Source organism: Phyllobates terribilis, unplaced genomic scaffold (assembly GCF_046119375.1).
Source record: "Phyllobates terribilis strain yellow unplaced genomic scaffold, ASM4611937v1 Scaffold_5__5_contigs__length_657084704, whole genome shotgun sequence".
NCBI classification, from domain to species: Eukaryota; Metazoa; Chordata; class Amphibia; order Anura; family Dendrobatidae; genus Phyllobates; species Phyllobates terribilis.
In genome coordinates, this window is record NW_027362765.1 from 66,341,695 (window position 1) to 66,357,594 (window position 15,900).

The 15,900-nt window shown below is 42.0% G+C and overlaps 2 protein-coding genes across 2 annotated transcripts in view; one reads left to right on the plus strand and one right to left on the minus strand.

Annotated features, from left to right (window-relative positions):
- LOC141270719 (uncharacterized) overlaps positions 1-15,900 on the plus strand; it is a 477,393-nt gene that overhangs the window by 312,129 nt on the left and 149,364 nt on the right. The window lies entirely within an intron of this gene.
- LOC141270733 (uncharacterized) overlaps positions 5,850-15,900 on the minus strand; it is a 36,234-nt gene continuing 26,183 nt past the window's right edge. The window contains exon 7 of the mRNA XM_073680828.1: positions 5,850-7,577. Coding sequence (XP_073536929.1) covers positions 6,241-7,577 — 1,337 coding nt within the window. The 3' untranslated portion in view covers positions 5,850-6,240. The remainder of the gene's footprint in view (positions 7,578-15,900) is intronic.

The window sequence follows — 15,900 nt, forward strand, 5'->3', positions numbered from 1 at the left end:
AATCCAGTCCCCAGCCCTAGGAGGAGCTATGGAGCAATAAAGACGGGAGAAGAGAAAAAATTCGCACAGAGTGAGTGGAAGTTGGAAGACAGCCCTGATCTCCCGGGACAGCGGGATAGTTCCCTCAAATTAGTAATTGCCCACTTGATCGGAGATGGTTGGGAGCTATGCGTGTAAGCACAGAACAGCCATATATCTAGTGTCCGGCTCTGCAGGTGGAGGTATGTGGAGATTCTCCATTACTGAGCGCAGGGTACATTAACCCCCTCAGTGCTGCGGTCACATTCCAGGAGACAGAACGTGTTCCCGTCTGTGTCTCTATATCAGGATCTGTCTGTATTGGATTAGATTGGGTCACTTCCCTCATGACGCTGCTCTGTTACTGTACAGTCTCCAGTATTGTCTTCCTGCTCCATGTTGGTTGCTATAAGCCATTATTCCGACATTTATTTTTCATGGATATAACACGTAATTATTATCATCTATGGAGCTGTCCACGTGGTCGTGGGTGTTTTGAAAAATACAGATCACCAAGACATGTCCACTTTTGATCTGAGTCAAAATTCCCCATACAAGTCTATAGCTCTGTGATAATCACTGACAGCACATTGTCATCTGTTACTAACATTGTAGAAAATAGGAGAAGCTTTACTATTTACCACTGATCCGAAAAACAGATGCACCGACCACACTGCACATTACTCACTGGCCCTGGGTGCAAGGCGGAGTCTCCATCGCTGCTCTCGCTGTTATTATCCCCTTCAAGGTTATATCATTATTAGTGTTGAGCGAGTATGTTCTGTCCGAGTTTGCTCAGGCCGAGCTCCGAGTATTTACAGCTGCTCGGTGATATGGTTGAATCGCTCCGGTGTGCATGATTTGCAACTGTTTGACAGTTTTAATACATGTGAGGAATGTGTAAGAAATAGACATTCCTCACATGTAATAAAGCTGTCAAACAGTCGCAAATCATGCACACCGGAGCGATTCAACCATATCACCGAGCAGCTGTAAATACTCGGAGCTCGTCCCGAGCATACTCGGCGAAAGGGTTAACAGAACATACTCGCTCAACACTAATCATTATCTGTTACTGACTTCCCTGGTTCTGCCGTTTGTTTTGTTTAATAAAGATTTAAATGTTTTAGACTTTTTTTTCTATCTTTTAGATTTGTTCTGTGTTTTTGGTGCTGGATTGGAGACATTGTGATAAATCCCTGTATGTGACTATAATGTGATTGTGTGTTATACCGGGGGCAGGACGCGGCCATGACTGGATGTAGTGATCATGTGAAGCCGGTAACAGCTCCGGAGATTTCTTACATGGGATCTTTATGATGTTATATCGTCATCTTCTCCCCATTCAGGTCCCTACAATATCAGATCCTCTCAGTGGAGATCTTCTATATAAGAGAATTTTCCTGATTGACCTGTCAAGGATGGATAGGGACAGGGACAAGATGGCGGAGAGGATATTACACCTCACCCTAGAGATTCATTCATCAATGGGTCATGAAAACTGGGCAATACAATTTGAACGTTGACCAAATGGTCCAAAAAATCTTGGATGGCAAGGTGTGAGACAAATAACGTATTTTGCTTGTATTTGGAAGTTATTTTTATGCAAGTACCTTCAACTTCACAGGTATTAGTCAACAGGACCACCACCAATCATAAAGAAAAGAAGGACTGTTGTTAGAAATGAACCTGCAAACACACTACAATCCAACATTTCCCGTTTAGTAGCAAATGTGCTGAGCACTTCCTCAGTTGTCCCCATACATGTACCAACATCAAATGTGATGGTTGAACAACAGCATGCAACACCAGTGGTGGACAGGGATTTTTTTCCAGAAGTTTTAAAAAAGAAACGCTCTTTTGCCTCTAACACTGAATATCAAAAATTTCAAGTAACTCACCATACTCAGACACACTTTAAACAAAAACACAGACGTACAATGAGCACACCTAAAAGTACACAGCCACGACAAGAGGATCCAGATGTTACAATTACCCTTTTAGATCTAGATCAATTGCTTTGTGAGTCAAGTTCTGACTCTGAGTTAGATATGAAACATTCACCAAAGAAACGGTCTGCAAAAAGATCTTGCCCAGATGTTAGCTGTGGCAGTGAGGAGCATCATAGATATCCTTCTTCAGAGGTGGAACCCACAATAAAACATGTAATTCAACCTGTATTCCCCATAACTCCCATGAAAGTTAACCCCAAAAAATTGCAGCTAGCTTTCCTTAGTGAACATGATTATGCTCAAATGGAGATAGAAGCCTAAGATACTCCAACTGATGATAATCGTCATTTCACTGAACTGACATCAATCATTGAAGTTGTTTTTCCATTGTCCCCATACAAGTATGTGCAGGACCCTCAAACACTGTTGATTTACAATTACAGCCTCGCTTACAGCCTAGTGAAGAAACCTTCAACACTGTGGTGGAACCAGGGGGTGAAACTTTCATCTATCTGACTGTGAGGAAGAGAGTGAGGATGGTTTTATAGTCAATAGTGATGAGGATTGTGAGGTGAATGATCATTTTGAGGACTTGTGTCATGTATGTGAAAACCATGCACTTGAACCAAAATACCTAATATTTGATTGCTCACTGAGATCCTTGCTTGCATTAGTTCCCTGTCAATCCAGCCAGACATGTACCGGCCAACTAGTTGCTCTTAAAAAAAAAAATGTTGGAAGCATGGTCAGTATTGAAGTAAAATGCATCAATGGTCATGTCCTGAAACTTTGGGAGGGTCAACCGAAACATGGTCTTTGGCCCATTGGCAATGTCAAGTTGTCTTTTGAGTGCTGTTTTGAAGATGCAGCAGTTTTTCAAAATTTTAAAAATGAAGGCTATTGGTAAATCAACACATTGCCAAAACCAAACTGACTATCTCTTCCCTGCTATAGACCATAAGTGGCAGAAGGAACAAAATCAAGTTCTAGGTGAAATGAAACAGAATTCAGTCTGTTTAGCAGGAGATGGACAGTGTGATAGTCCAGGATATTCGGCAATTTACTGCATATACTCGTCGTGAAAAATATGTGCTCTCTCTGTAGAGCAAGCAGCTCCAAATGTCTCCTCAGTTGCACTTGAAAAAAAAGGCTTTGAACATCCATGTCATTGCTACTGACCGCCATACGTCCATTTGTTAGCTAATGCTAGAAAAATATTCACACTTTGACCATCACTTCGATATCTGGCACCTTGCTAAATCTGTTAGAAACAAACTTTTCACTGCATCAAAATCACGGGAATGTTAGTAAGCCGATGGAAATCAGTCATTCAGCATATTCAGAATGTCCATGAATGGGTGGGGCCAGAACAATATACAAGATGCTCACATCTACCACTGTCTGGGGAGAAATTTCTGGAAATCAAGTGGCTGTTGGACAAATCCCCAGCAATGGACCTTCTGAAAGACATTGCTGAACAAGACACTTTTACGAGAACTCCATTAAATTACACATTTTTGTCATACTGGTGAACTTGAGATATATTATAACCTTTGCCTCAAGTACAGGACCAAAAGGGTACACTACTTCATAGATGTCATGGTAGCTCGAACGCAGCTTGCTGCTCTTGACCATAATCGCAATGTTGATCGGGTACCAGCAGTTGTGAAAAAGGCTACCTTGTCTGAGGATCCTGTTGTCACAGTTCAATATCGTGTGGAGTTCTCAAAGGGTAGAAGGGCTTGGGTTGTGAAGACTATGTATGAGCCAACATGCCAAGAATTTACGGATGACATAGTAAAAGAAGTAATACGCATACTAAAACGAGAGCTGCAAACCACATGGCAATCAAAACGTCATGAGTTTCCCAGGAATATTGCCCCGATTGAGAAACCAGACAAGCATAAACTAATTTGTCAACATGAGAAATGATCCTGAAAAAAAAGAAATGAGTGTCTAATTTGGTCTGCAATTTATCCTGATTAGTTGTAGTTGTCTGTAATGAGACTATTTGTTGATCATTTTTAAAATGTTGTTAAAGGGGTTGTCCAGGACTATTGTTTTTACGATGGGCCTAAAACTAACAGGCAGGTTGTTGCTAACAAAGGCAACCACCGGCCTGTTCTATCCAGCTGCGTCTCAGAGCAGTTACTGACTGCTCTTGGGCGATTCAGTTGCTCCATGTCAAGAGAGCAGCTCTTCCTTTTCTGGGCTGCTCTGTCAACATAATGCTGATTGACAGCCAACTTCCCACAGTTAGGCAGCAGGGAGCCGGCTGTCAATCAGCATGACATTAGCAGTCACGCCCCGTCAACAGAGCTAGGAAGAGAATTTGCTGCTCTAGTGACCTGATGTCAGTGGAAGCTGCTGAATCGCAGGCTGGAGCGGTCACTGACCACTCTGTGCCGGCGGAAAACAGCATCGGGCACAACAGGCAGGTAGGTAGCAACTCCCTGCTTACTAGTTTAGTCCATAGTAAAAAAGATAAATAATCCTAGTAAGACCTTTAACATTAGATCACATAATTTGATGTTATTTTCTGTATACTTTAATAAAATGTTATCATTCTTCTGATCTGATTATTTCTTTTTGCAACTTTTTTATCTATATTCTATATAGAATGCGTATGTGTATCCTCACACACACATGGACTTAATACCTGTGACTTTGTGTGTGGATTCAACACACAAACATACAAATGTGTACTTAGGGGTGTACATATACACACGAACACACAAATGCATATGTATATTCAAACACAGAAACTTACACATTTATCCACACACATGGACATGTTCACAAACAGAATCATATACAGAAACGCGGCACATGTATATATTCATATTGTAAATGTGAACATAAAGATCAATAGAAAATAGTGTATTCAAAGTTTATTTCTCGTCTTGCTGTAGACTGTTGGTGCTGCACTGTCACACAGACTTCAGGGACGATCAGGTCAACCCAGGAGTGTTCTGAGCAGAATTGATGAGAAGTGGAGGGTGAAGCTGGGGAAAGAATAGGCTTTCTAGGAAACTAACAGGTGAAATTTATCAATGGAGAGTGGGGGTTGATTGGACAAGTGTGACCAGTGTGCAGCAGTACTATATAAGGCCACGTTCACACGTTCAGTATTTGGTCAGTATTTTACATCAGTAGTTGTAGCCAAAACCAGATGAGGAACAATCAGAGAAAAAGTATAATAGAAACAAGTCACCAATTCTGCATTTATCACTCACTCCTGGTTTTGGCTTACACATGCTGATGTAAAATACTGACTGTGTGAATGTGATTTAATACATGGGATAGGAACAGTACTCTAATACTTAGAGATAGAAGCGGACAATGAGAGAAAATATTGTGTAGGTAGAAGATAAGTTGGTGATGTAACAGACATATAGGTGGATGGGCAGAGAGGGAGCAGATCAGTTATTCTAATGCAGGATAATATAGAGGAATATCTAACAGCTTTATAGCACTATGGATATAAAGGTCACAATGAAGGAAACTTGTGCCGCTCGGCTGAGGATGAGGATGACAAGAAGTCCCAGGATGGCTTCTCTAACACCGAGTCACTGGCTACATAGAGCAGTGCAGAAGCAGAGTCCTGACCAATGAGGGTGGAGTGGGCAGACAGAGAGGAGTAGACAGTGGGCAGACAGAGTGGAGTAGATAGTGGGCGGATAGAGAGAAGTATAAAGTGGGCAGGGTTTAGCACTGGCTGTGAAGTTAAAAAAAAAAGCACAGGAAGTTGCCGAATCATGAAGAGCAGCATGTAAACAGCAAGCATAGAGGCACTGAAGCAAAAAACTGGAGGAACTGAAGGTAAAAAGCAAGACAAAACACTGTGGGGAACGTTTTCGTTACAATGCAGCATAATTTTTATTTATAAATTAATCTGAGTTTTGGGGTCGGACAGAGTCTTTAAGGATGTTCGGCTCTCTATAATTTTCAGTCTTAGTTTCTCCCCATATCAGAGTTGTTCTTGTAGAGTGTGCTCCATATGCTCTTTCCATCTTTCCTTGATATGTTCTGGCTCCGTTAGTTTGTCCTGTTGTCGTCTGTCAACATGCCCATTGTTGGATAAAACTTTTGCCTTATCTCTTTCATCTTTAGATTTGCCACCTTGGTCTTGCCCCTCAGATGTTTGCTTCCTATCTAATTTTTAATAATTGTTTACTGCTTCAAATTGTTTTCGCTTGCTTTTGGAGACTTTATTCTAATTTGTATTATTTCTTTTAAATTTTGTCAATAAAACAATTAAAAAAAATGGCTACTTTCTCATGTGTGTTTTTTGATGTCTAACAAGATTTATTTTCTGAGTAAAACATTTCCCACAATTTGAACATGAAAATGGTTTCTGTCCTGTGTGAGTTTTCTGATGTGTAACAAGCTGTGATTTTGTGTTAAAACATTTCCCACATTCTGAACATGAAAATGGTTTCTCCCCTGTGTGAATTCTCTGATGTCTACGAAGCTGTGATTTTATATTAAAACATTTCCCACATTCTGAACAAGAAAATGGTTTCTCCCCTGTGTGAATTATCTGATGTGAAATAAGATTTGATTTGTCAGTAAAGCATCTCCCACATTCTGAACATAAAAATGGCTTCTCTCCTGTATGAATTCTCTGATGTGTAATGAGCTGTGATTTTCTGTTAAAACGTTTCCCACATTCTGAACAAGAAAATGGGTTCTCCCCTGCATGAATTCTCAGATGTGTAACTAGATTTCCTTGCAAATTAAAACTTTTCCCACATTCTGGACATGAATATAGCTTCTCCCCTGTGTGAGTTCTTTTATGCATTACAAGCCTTGATTTAGTAATGTAACATTTCCCACATTCTGAACATAAAAATGGCTTCTCCCCTGTGTGGCTTCTCTGGTGTATTACAAGTTTTGATTTAGTATTGCAACATCTTCCACATTCTGAACAAGAAAATGGTTTCTCTCTTGTGTGAATTATTTGATGTGAAATAAGATTTGATTTGTCTGTAAAACATTTCCCACATTCTGAACATAAAAATGGCTTCTCCCCTGTATGAATTCTTTGATGTGTAACGAGCTGTGATTTTCTGTTAAAATGTTTCCCACATTCTGAACAAGAAAATGGGTTCTCCCCTGCATGAATTCTCAGGTGTGTAACAAGATTTCCTTGCAAATTAAAACATTTCCCACATTCTGGACATGAATATGGCTTCTCTCCTGTGTGAGTTATTTTATGCATTACAAGCCTTGATTTAGTAATGTAACATTTCCCACATTCTGAACATAAAAATGGCTTCTCCCCTGTGTGACTTCTCTGATGTATTACAAGTTTTGATTTAGTATTGCAACATTTTCCACATTCTGAACATGAAAATGGTTTCTGCCCTATGTAAGCAATTTCATGTTTATCAGCCCTTCTCTGTCTTTTGTTTTGCATATTTGTCTTTGTTGAAGTAGAAAAAAGGACCTGTTGAAAAGGATCAGATGACAGATTTTTTCTGATAAGGGCTTGAGGTGTATTAGGTATAATGACATGGTCTGCATATGTATCTGGTGTGACACCAAGATTATCTGCTGCAAAATCTGAAATCAGACGTCCCTCTGAGATCTTGATACAGTCACCTGCAAAACATAAAAAAGATTATTTTTCATTGGAATTATGTTACTGTTTATATTGTTTTATACTTTTAAAGTATTTTCATGCAAACCGTATACAATTCCATTATTGACAGAGTTAGACAATAGATCACAAAAGACTAACTGATAGATTATAGTGTTAAGGCCTCGTCACACTAAGCGAGATCGCTAGCGAGATCGCTGCTGAGTCACAAGTTTTGTGACGCAACAGCGACCTCAGTAGCGATCTCGCTTAGTGTGACACGTAGCAGCGACCAGGCCCCTGCTGTGAGATCGCTGGTCGTGTCAGAATGGCCTGGACCATTTTTTGATCGTTGAGGTCCCGCTGGGTAGCATGCATCGGTGTGTTTGACACCTTACCAACGACCAACGACACATAGGCGTGCATTTGCGTTGCATCGTTATACAGGTCGCCGTGTCGTTGCTGCGTCGTTGGGAAGATCTGACTGTTTGACATCTCACCAGAGACCACATAGCGATGCAGCAACAATCCCTGCCAGGTCGTATTGTTGTCGGGATCGCTGTAGTGTCGCTAAGTGTGACGGTACCTTTAGGCAACCAGGTTACGGTATGTCTTTTCAAAATTTCACATCTCTATTATACCCATATTTGCTGTAGATTTATGCTTCACTGTGTCTGTGACTAATCGGTTCCAGTTACATCTTGTATAATCCTGCTAATTTCCTCTTGAAAAATCAAAGTGGGATTGTTAGGTCCACCTATACTAAACTGTCTAACAGAATTATACAAGACTGTTTCACATTGGGAATTAAAAAAGGTGGAATACCTTTCAGTAGAACACCCAGTTTTGCCAATCCTACATGCTCTCCCCAAAATCCACGAAGCTATGAACCCTCCTCCCATGAGCCCCATCATATCTGGGATTGGGTCAGTAATAGTGATGGGCAAACCCCTGGACGTTCAGCTAAAAAAAAAAAAGTTTGACTTGGGTACCAGAACTCGAACCTGGACCCTATTCACATGAAAGAGGCCTGATGATACGTGGTTTCCCACACTGTCATCTGCGTGACAGCGTGAGAAACAAGGGCTCTCAACGGTGGTAAGACAGTCAGAGAGCTCCAGCTACCTGACAGCGGGAGCCAGCAGCTATGACCGGCGGTACAAAGCTTACCGCTGGTCACTGGTATCAGCTGATGAAACAGTATTACTCTCACCAGCCTACGCTTGCTATTGCTGATAAGAGAGAGAGCAGGCGCTGCTGACGAGAGTATTAAATAAATAAATACATTTTAAAAATGTGCAGTACCTCTATTTTTGATAACCACCGCAGGCAAAACTAACAGATGTGGGCTGCAACCCTCAGCTGTCAGCTTTGTCATGACTGGTTATCAAAAAAGAGGGGTCCCCATGCTGTTTTTTTTTTTATTATTTAAATAAATAATTTTTAAAAAATGGCATGGGATCCCCTTCATTTTTGACAACCAGCAAAGCTAAAGCAGACATCTGGGGGCTGGTATTCTAAGACTGGGAAGGGGCCATGGATATTGCACCCAACAGCCACCCCAGAACAGCCGCATCTACTAGATGCGCCAATTCTGGCACCTTGCCCGGCTCTTCCCACTGGCCCGGTGGCGGTGGCAAGTGGGTTAATGGTTGTGGGGTTGATGGCTGTTTTATTGCCGCTGACATCAAGCCCACAGGTTAGTAATGGAGAGGTGTCTATAAGACGTCCCTATTACAAACCCCACAGATTGTAAAAAAAACAAACACACACCCAGAGTAAATATCTTATTTGAAATAAAGACACAGACTCCTTTATTGAAAAAAAAAAAAAAGCATTATACTCACCTTTACGCCTAATCCATGAAGCCCTTGTCCCCTGTAAAAAAAAGGCAACATAAAAAAACACCAAAATAATCACCTTAACCTCTAATCCTCAAAGCCCTTGTCCCCTGTAAAAGACAAAAAATAATAAACCCCCATAATACTCAACCATCACCATAATACTCACCTGTCCGCCTTAAAGATAATCCATACTGTCCCACGACGATCCAGATGACTTGGAGAGCAATAACATCAGCAGTCACTAGTGTGACTGCTCTCCCCGACAGCTGGCTCACACTGACACAGGAGCGTAATCGCTCTTGCAGTGTGTCGCGCTGAGCTGCCATGAGAAAGTTCACTGGAGTTCAAGGCTGATGAACCCCGGTGAACTCACGCAGCCAACCATGCAGTTAGTGAGGTGACCGGGTTCATCAGCTATGAACGCCGGTGACCTCTCACGGCACCGTTACATACTGTAGGAGTGTTCTTACTGTGTCAATGTGAGCCGGATAGCGGAGATAGCGTTCGCATCACTGATGTGACCACTATCCAAATAATCCGAGTCGTTGTGGGACAGTATGGATTATCTTCCCAGCAGTAAGGTGAGATTATGGTATTTTTTACAGGTGACATGGGCATTGGGGATTAGGTGTTAAGTTGAGTATAATGCTTTTTGATTTTTATTTAAATAAAGGAGTCTGTCTATATTTCAAATAAAGGACTTTATTCTGGGTGTGGTTTTTTTTACAATCTGACTATGGGGTTAGTAATAGTCTTATAGACGCCTCTCCATTACTAACCCCTGGGCTTGATTCCAGTTGGCAATACAAAGCTTACATCAACCCCAACCCTATCACCCCATTTGCCACTGCAACAGGGCAAGTGGGAAGAGCAAGGCTAAGCATAAGAATTGGCGCATCTTATTGATAAGGACTGATCTTATTAGCCTCGGAGGGGACCAATATCCATGTCGCCTTCCATGGATATTAATATCAGCCAACAGCTGTCTGTTTAGCTTTTGCTGGATATCATTTATAGGGGGATCCTATGTAAATTTTTTATGAGGTCCCCCAATAAACTAGCCAGTAAATGCTAATCAAACAGCTGTGAGTCAGGGAACATTTTGTGCTAATGGCCCCTTTCCCAGGCTAGTAATATCAGCCCCCAGAGGGTGGTTTTGCCTCTGCTGATTATGAATAATCAGCGGGAACCCACACTTTTATTTGGTAGCTTTCTCTTATCAGCCGACGCCTGTGACCAGCAGTAAGCTTTTTACCACCGGTCACAGCTTCTCGCTCACGTTGTCATCTGATTCATCTGTAAAATTGAGGCAGGTCAGTGAAGGCACAGTGAGCTGTCATAAGAGCATACAGATGAATATATAAGCAGAGCACCAGCCCACAGCCCGCCCCAGAGCATATTATTATCTCCAAATCCACAGGGTGGATTTCATCAACCAAGGTATCATTTTAATCAGTGTAATGTCGCCCTCCTGACAGTATATGTAGTTTACTGAGCACAATCCTTCTGACAGGTGTGCTTTAAGGTTGGACTTCAGAAAGGCATATTTTAATGGACTCAAAGAGGATATGAAAAGATCCAATGGCTTTAATGTTCTAAAGGACAGATATGTCCAAGAAGGATGGGAGATTTTGCTAAATGAAATTCTCACTGTACAACCAGTAACAATCGCAAAAAGGAAGAATTAGAAGCATTTAAAGAGACCAGGATGGATGAACACAGAACACCTGTTAAAAAGGAAAAAATAAATGTATATTAATTGGAAAGGGGGGGGGGGGGGCATATGTAAAGAAGAATATAATGCTGTCTGCAGGGAATGCAGGGCAAGCATTAGAAGAGCCAAAGCCAATAATGCTGTGAGATTTACAAGGGAGACAAAAGCAATAAAAAGGATTTGGGGGGTATGTCAAAAGCAAAAGAAAAGTCAAAGATGCTATAGGACTTTTACAGGATGAAGAGGGTGAAGTGGTCAAAAATGATGTTGAGAAGGCCAAACTTAAATTCCTATTTTATATTTGTGTTGTTTAAGAAAGCAATTTTAACATCAACTGATCTTCACGGTGCTATCAAATGAATAAAATAATCTACACCATCTATAAACACAGAGGTGGTGAGGGAACACTTAGCTAATTTAAATCGCCTAGTCCAGATGAATTACATCTTAGGGTACTGAAAAGAGAACCACTAGCCAGAATCTTTGAAAAATAGCGGAGAACAGGATAAGTCCCTGAAGATTGGAGACGGGCAAAGGTTGTCTCCATCTTCAAAAAGGGAAAGAAGATGGAGCCAGGAAATTATAGGCCAGTGGTTCTTGCTGTGTTTTGATGGACTGCTTGGCTGTCCAATCCTGTGAGTGGCAAGTCGGGCTCTCAGTGCTTTGATTGACAGCTCAGCTGTCCAATTTTTGACTGGGATTTGAAGGGCAGTCTCCAGGTGTTCCGTGTTCTGGAGATTGCCCAAGCTATTTAACTGAGCTGACTACCCCTGTTCCCAGCCAGACGTAGTTTGTGCTTCCTGGTGAGTGGTTGCCTCATTCTGATGTGCTCTATTCTGTTCTGTATTCTGATATCCTGCTGCCTGACCCTTTTGGACCGTGTTCTGACTACCACCTTGTCTTGCCCTCTTGCTTTGTTCTGCTCTCTCTTGATATTGACCCTGGATTGTGCCATGACTTACGCATCTGTCTTTTCCCTTGGTATCTACGGGCTCTCTTGGTATTGACCTCGGAACTTCTGACTATCCGCCTCACGGTCACTCCGTGAGTTAGTGACTAGCTGACCATACATTTTTTTTCCTCTCACCAATGGATCCAGTCCATGCACTGTGTGATCAGGTGACGAGTCTGACCCAAATGGTTCAAGATCTGGCCAGGAATCTCCAAAGGCTAGAATCCTCAGTCTCAGCTGCAGGGTCAGTTTAGTACTCTGGGTGTGTCCCAAAGCTCTCCGCCAGTGACAGTAGTTATGTCTTCTGGACCCACTGACGTACAGTTGACCTCCCCCGAACCAGTTGTGGCACTTCCTGACAAATTCTTGGGGGGGAGGGCTCAATTTAGGGTGTTCAAGGAGAGCTGTAAATTATTTTTTACTCTGCCACCCTGGTCTTCTGGGGGTGAGTCCCAGCGGGTGGGTATGATAATGTCCCTATTGTGTGGGGGTCCTCAGAATTGGGAATTTTCTTTGCCCCCACTAGCCCCAGAATGGTATTCTGTCGACACCTTTTTTGATGCTTTAGGGATGATTTTTATGATGAATCATCCAGGTCGCAGAGGCTAAGAAACATGAACCTGACGCAGGGGGGCCGCACCGCTGAGGATTATAGTTCAGAGTATCGGCAATTGTCCTCTGAGATTTTTTGGAACGATGCTGCTCTCAGGTGGCAGTTTTGCCGTGGCCTTACAGATTCTCTTAAGGACACTCTGGCCTTGCATTCTTCACCCCTGTCTTTGTGGGAGGCTATGACTCAGGCCATTCGTATGGACCACAGGATTCGGGAGAGAGCTGATGAGAGAAAATAGGTTTTGGTCATTCCTCCTGAGCCTTTTTCCTTACCTGAGACGGACTCAGTGGAGGTTGGAGCAGCCAGCTCTCGGACCGTGGAGAGGAAACGCCGGTGCGATCTCAGACTCTGCTTCTACTGTGGTCACGCTGAACATTATCTCAAGGACTGCTCGACTGGCCTTCAAGCAAATAAGCCATCGGGAAATGCCTAAGCCTGGGTGATTGTCGAGGAGGTCACCCAGGCTTCAAGGTACCTTTTTACTCCTCAGATAAAGTACCGCTGAACGTGAAACTATGTTTTCAGAACCTATGGTTGTCTGCACTTGCTTTCATTGACTGTGGGTCTGCGGCAAACTTAATTGATTCTGGACTGGTTCTTAAATTAGGATTAGGGACAGTTAGATTAGAAAGACCCATTCAGATTGTCGCCATTGACAAGACACCATTACTCCAGAACTTTGTCCAGCTGGTAACGGTGAAATTCACACTAACAGTGTGAACACTGCACTATGAGTCCATCTCCTGTTATGTGCTGGATAATTTACCTGCTGGGTTGGTGTTGGGGTTTACTTGGCTGCATGTTCATAATCCTGTTATCAATTGGTGGCAAAAAGATATTGTTAAATAGAGTCCCAACTGCCATGAAAGATGTATTCACTCTGAGCAAATTTGCTCCACTAGTCTAGAGGGTCTGTTGACATACCTGAAAGACTTCGGAGATGTGTTCTCAGAAAAAAGAGGCAGAGATACTACCTCCCCATCGTCCTTGTGATTGTACTATTGATTTAATTCCTAATGCCAAATTGCCTAAGGCTCGCTTGTTCAATTTGTCGGGACCTGTACGGACCACTATGAAAGAATATATTAAAGTAAGTTTACGGAAGGGTCATATTCGTTCTTCCTCCTCATCTGTAGCTGCTGGTTTTTTCTTTGTGAAAAAGAAAGATGGTGGCCTCCATCCCTGCCTTGATTTCCGTGAACTAAACAAAATTACTGTTTAAAAATACTTCATCCCCGACCTATATAATCAGCTTACTGGAGCTAAATGGTTTTCTAAACTTGATCTCAGAGGGGCGTATAATCTGATACGAATCCGGGAGGGTGATGAGTGGAAAACAGCATTTTTAACGTCCTAGGGTCTATTTGAGAATCTGGTCATGCCTTTTGGTTTAACAAATGCACCTTCGGTTTTTCAGAACTTTATAAATGACATTTTTTCTGATATCATTGGAAGGTTTATTGTGATCTACCTTGATGACATTCTAATTTTGTCGTCTGATCTAAGTTCACACTATGAGCATGTTAGTTTTGTTTTACAAAAACTCAGGGAGAATTCTTTGTTTGCCAAATTAGAAAAGTGTACTCTCCGTTCAGGAAATATCATTTCTGGGGTTCATTGTATCTGCTGAGGGTTTTAAAATGGATCCTGGGAAGGTGCAGGCTATAATTGATTGGGTTCAACCTCATGACCTTAAAGAACTACAGCGTTTTTTAGAATTCGCCAACTACTATAAAAAAAATTTATAAGGGGTTTTTCACAGATTGTTAAACCTCTTACTGATCTCACATGTAAGGGGCCGGATCTTAAAATTTGGCAGTCAGATGATATTGAGGCCTTTAATAAACTAAGAGTGCTTCATGTCTGCTCCAGTTCTGATTCAGCCTGATCTTCAAAAACCGTTTATTGTAGAGGTGGATGAGATTGGGGTGGGGGCTGTTTTGTCCCAAGGTCCCAAAACCCTGACTAATTTACATTTTTTTTCTAGGAAATTTTCATCTGCTGAGCGAAACTATGATGTTGGAAATCTTGAGCTGCTTGCTGTAAAGTTAGCTTTTGAAGAATGGAGGCATTTTTTGGAGGGAGCTATTCATCAGGTCATGGTTGTGACTGATCATAAGAATCTGGCTTATATTGAATCTGCTAAACGTTTAACCCCTAGACAGGCCAGGTGGTCCTTTTTTCTAGATTAAATTTTTCCATCGCATTCAGACCAGGGTCTAAGAATGTTAGAGCTGACACTCTGTCACTCAGCCTTGAGTCTGTTTCTCCTCCAGAACCTCCTTTCTCCATTCTTCCAAAGGGTATAGTAATTTCGATGGTGTCCTCAGAATTGGAGGCTGAGATTTGCAAAGTCCAGTCGTCGGCTCCTTCCGCTATTCCTGGATCTAAATTATTTGTGCCCGTGTATCTAAGATTGCGTTTGTTGCAAGAGTTTCATGACTATCTTGAGTGGTCACTGCTACTCAAAAGGCTATATGTAGAAACTTATGGTGGTCATCTATGCTTAATGACATTAAAAGTTTTGTATCCGCTTGTGATGTTTGCGCACGCGCTAAAGTTTGTCATAACCGGTCCGCAGGGGAATTGGCTCCTTTGCCTATTCCAGAAAGACCGTGGACTCATTTGTCCATAGATTTCATAACTGATTTGCCTTTGTCTTGTGGGAAAACCGTTATTTGGGTGGTGGTTGACTGATTCAGTAAACAAGCGCCTTTTGTTCCATTATAAGGGTTACTTAATGCTGAGACGCTTTCCTGGTTATTTATCAGTCATGTGGTAAGATTGCATGGCATTCCCTTGAACATTGTATCCGCTAGGGGGGTGAAATTTGTCTCCAAATTCTGGAGAGCGTTTTGTAAAAGATTAGGAATTGACCTATCATTTTCCTCTGCTTATCATCCTGAAACGAACGGTCAGACAGAGAGGACAAATCAGGCATTGGAGCTAATTCTTAGATGCATCATTGCGGCTCAGCAGGAAGACTGGTCCTCATTCTTACCTCTTGCTGAGTTCGCCTTTTACAGTCGGGTTAACCAGTCTACTGGAATCTTGCTTTTTTTTTTTTTGCAATTATGGTTTTCATCCTCATTTTGGTGAATTCTCAAGAATGAGTTCTGGTTGTCCAGGAATGGAGGTTGTCATACAGAAACTTGGGGATGTCTGGAGGGAGGTTCAGAAGAATATTGGGGTAGCCCAGCATAGTCAGAAACGGAAGGCTGAT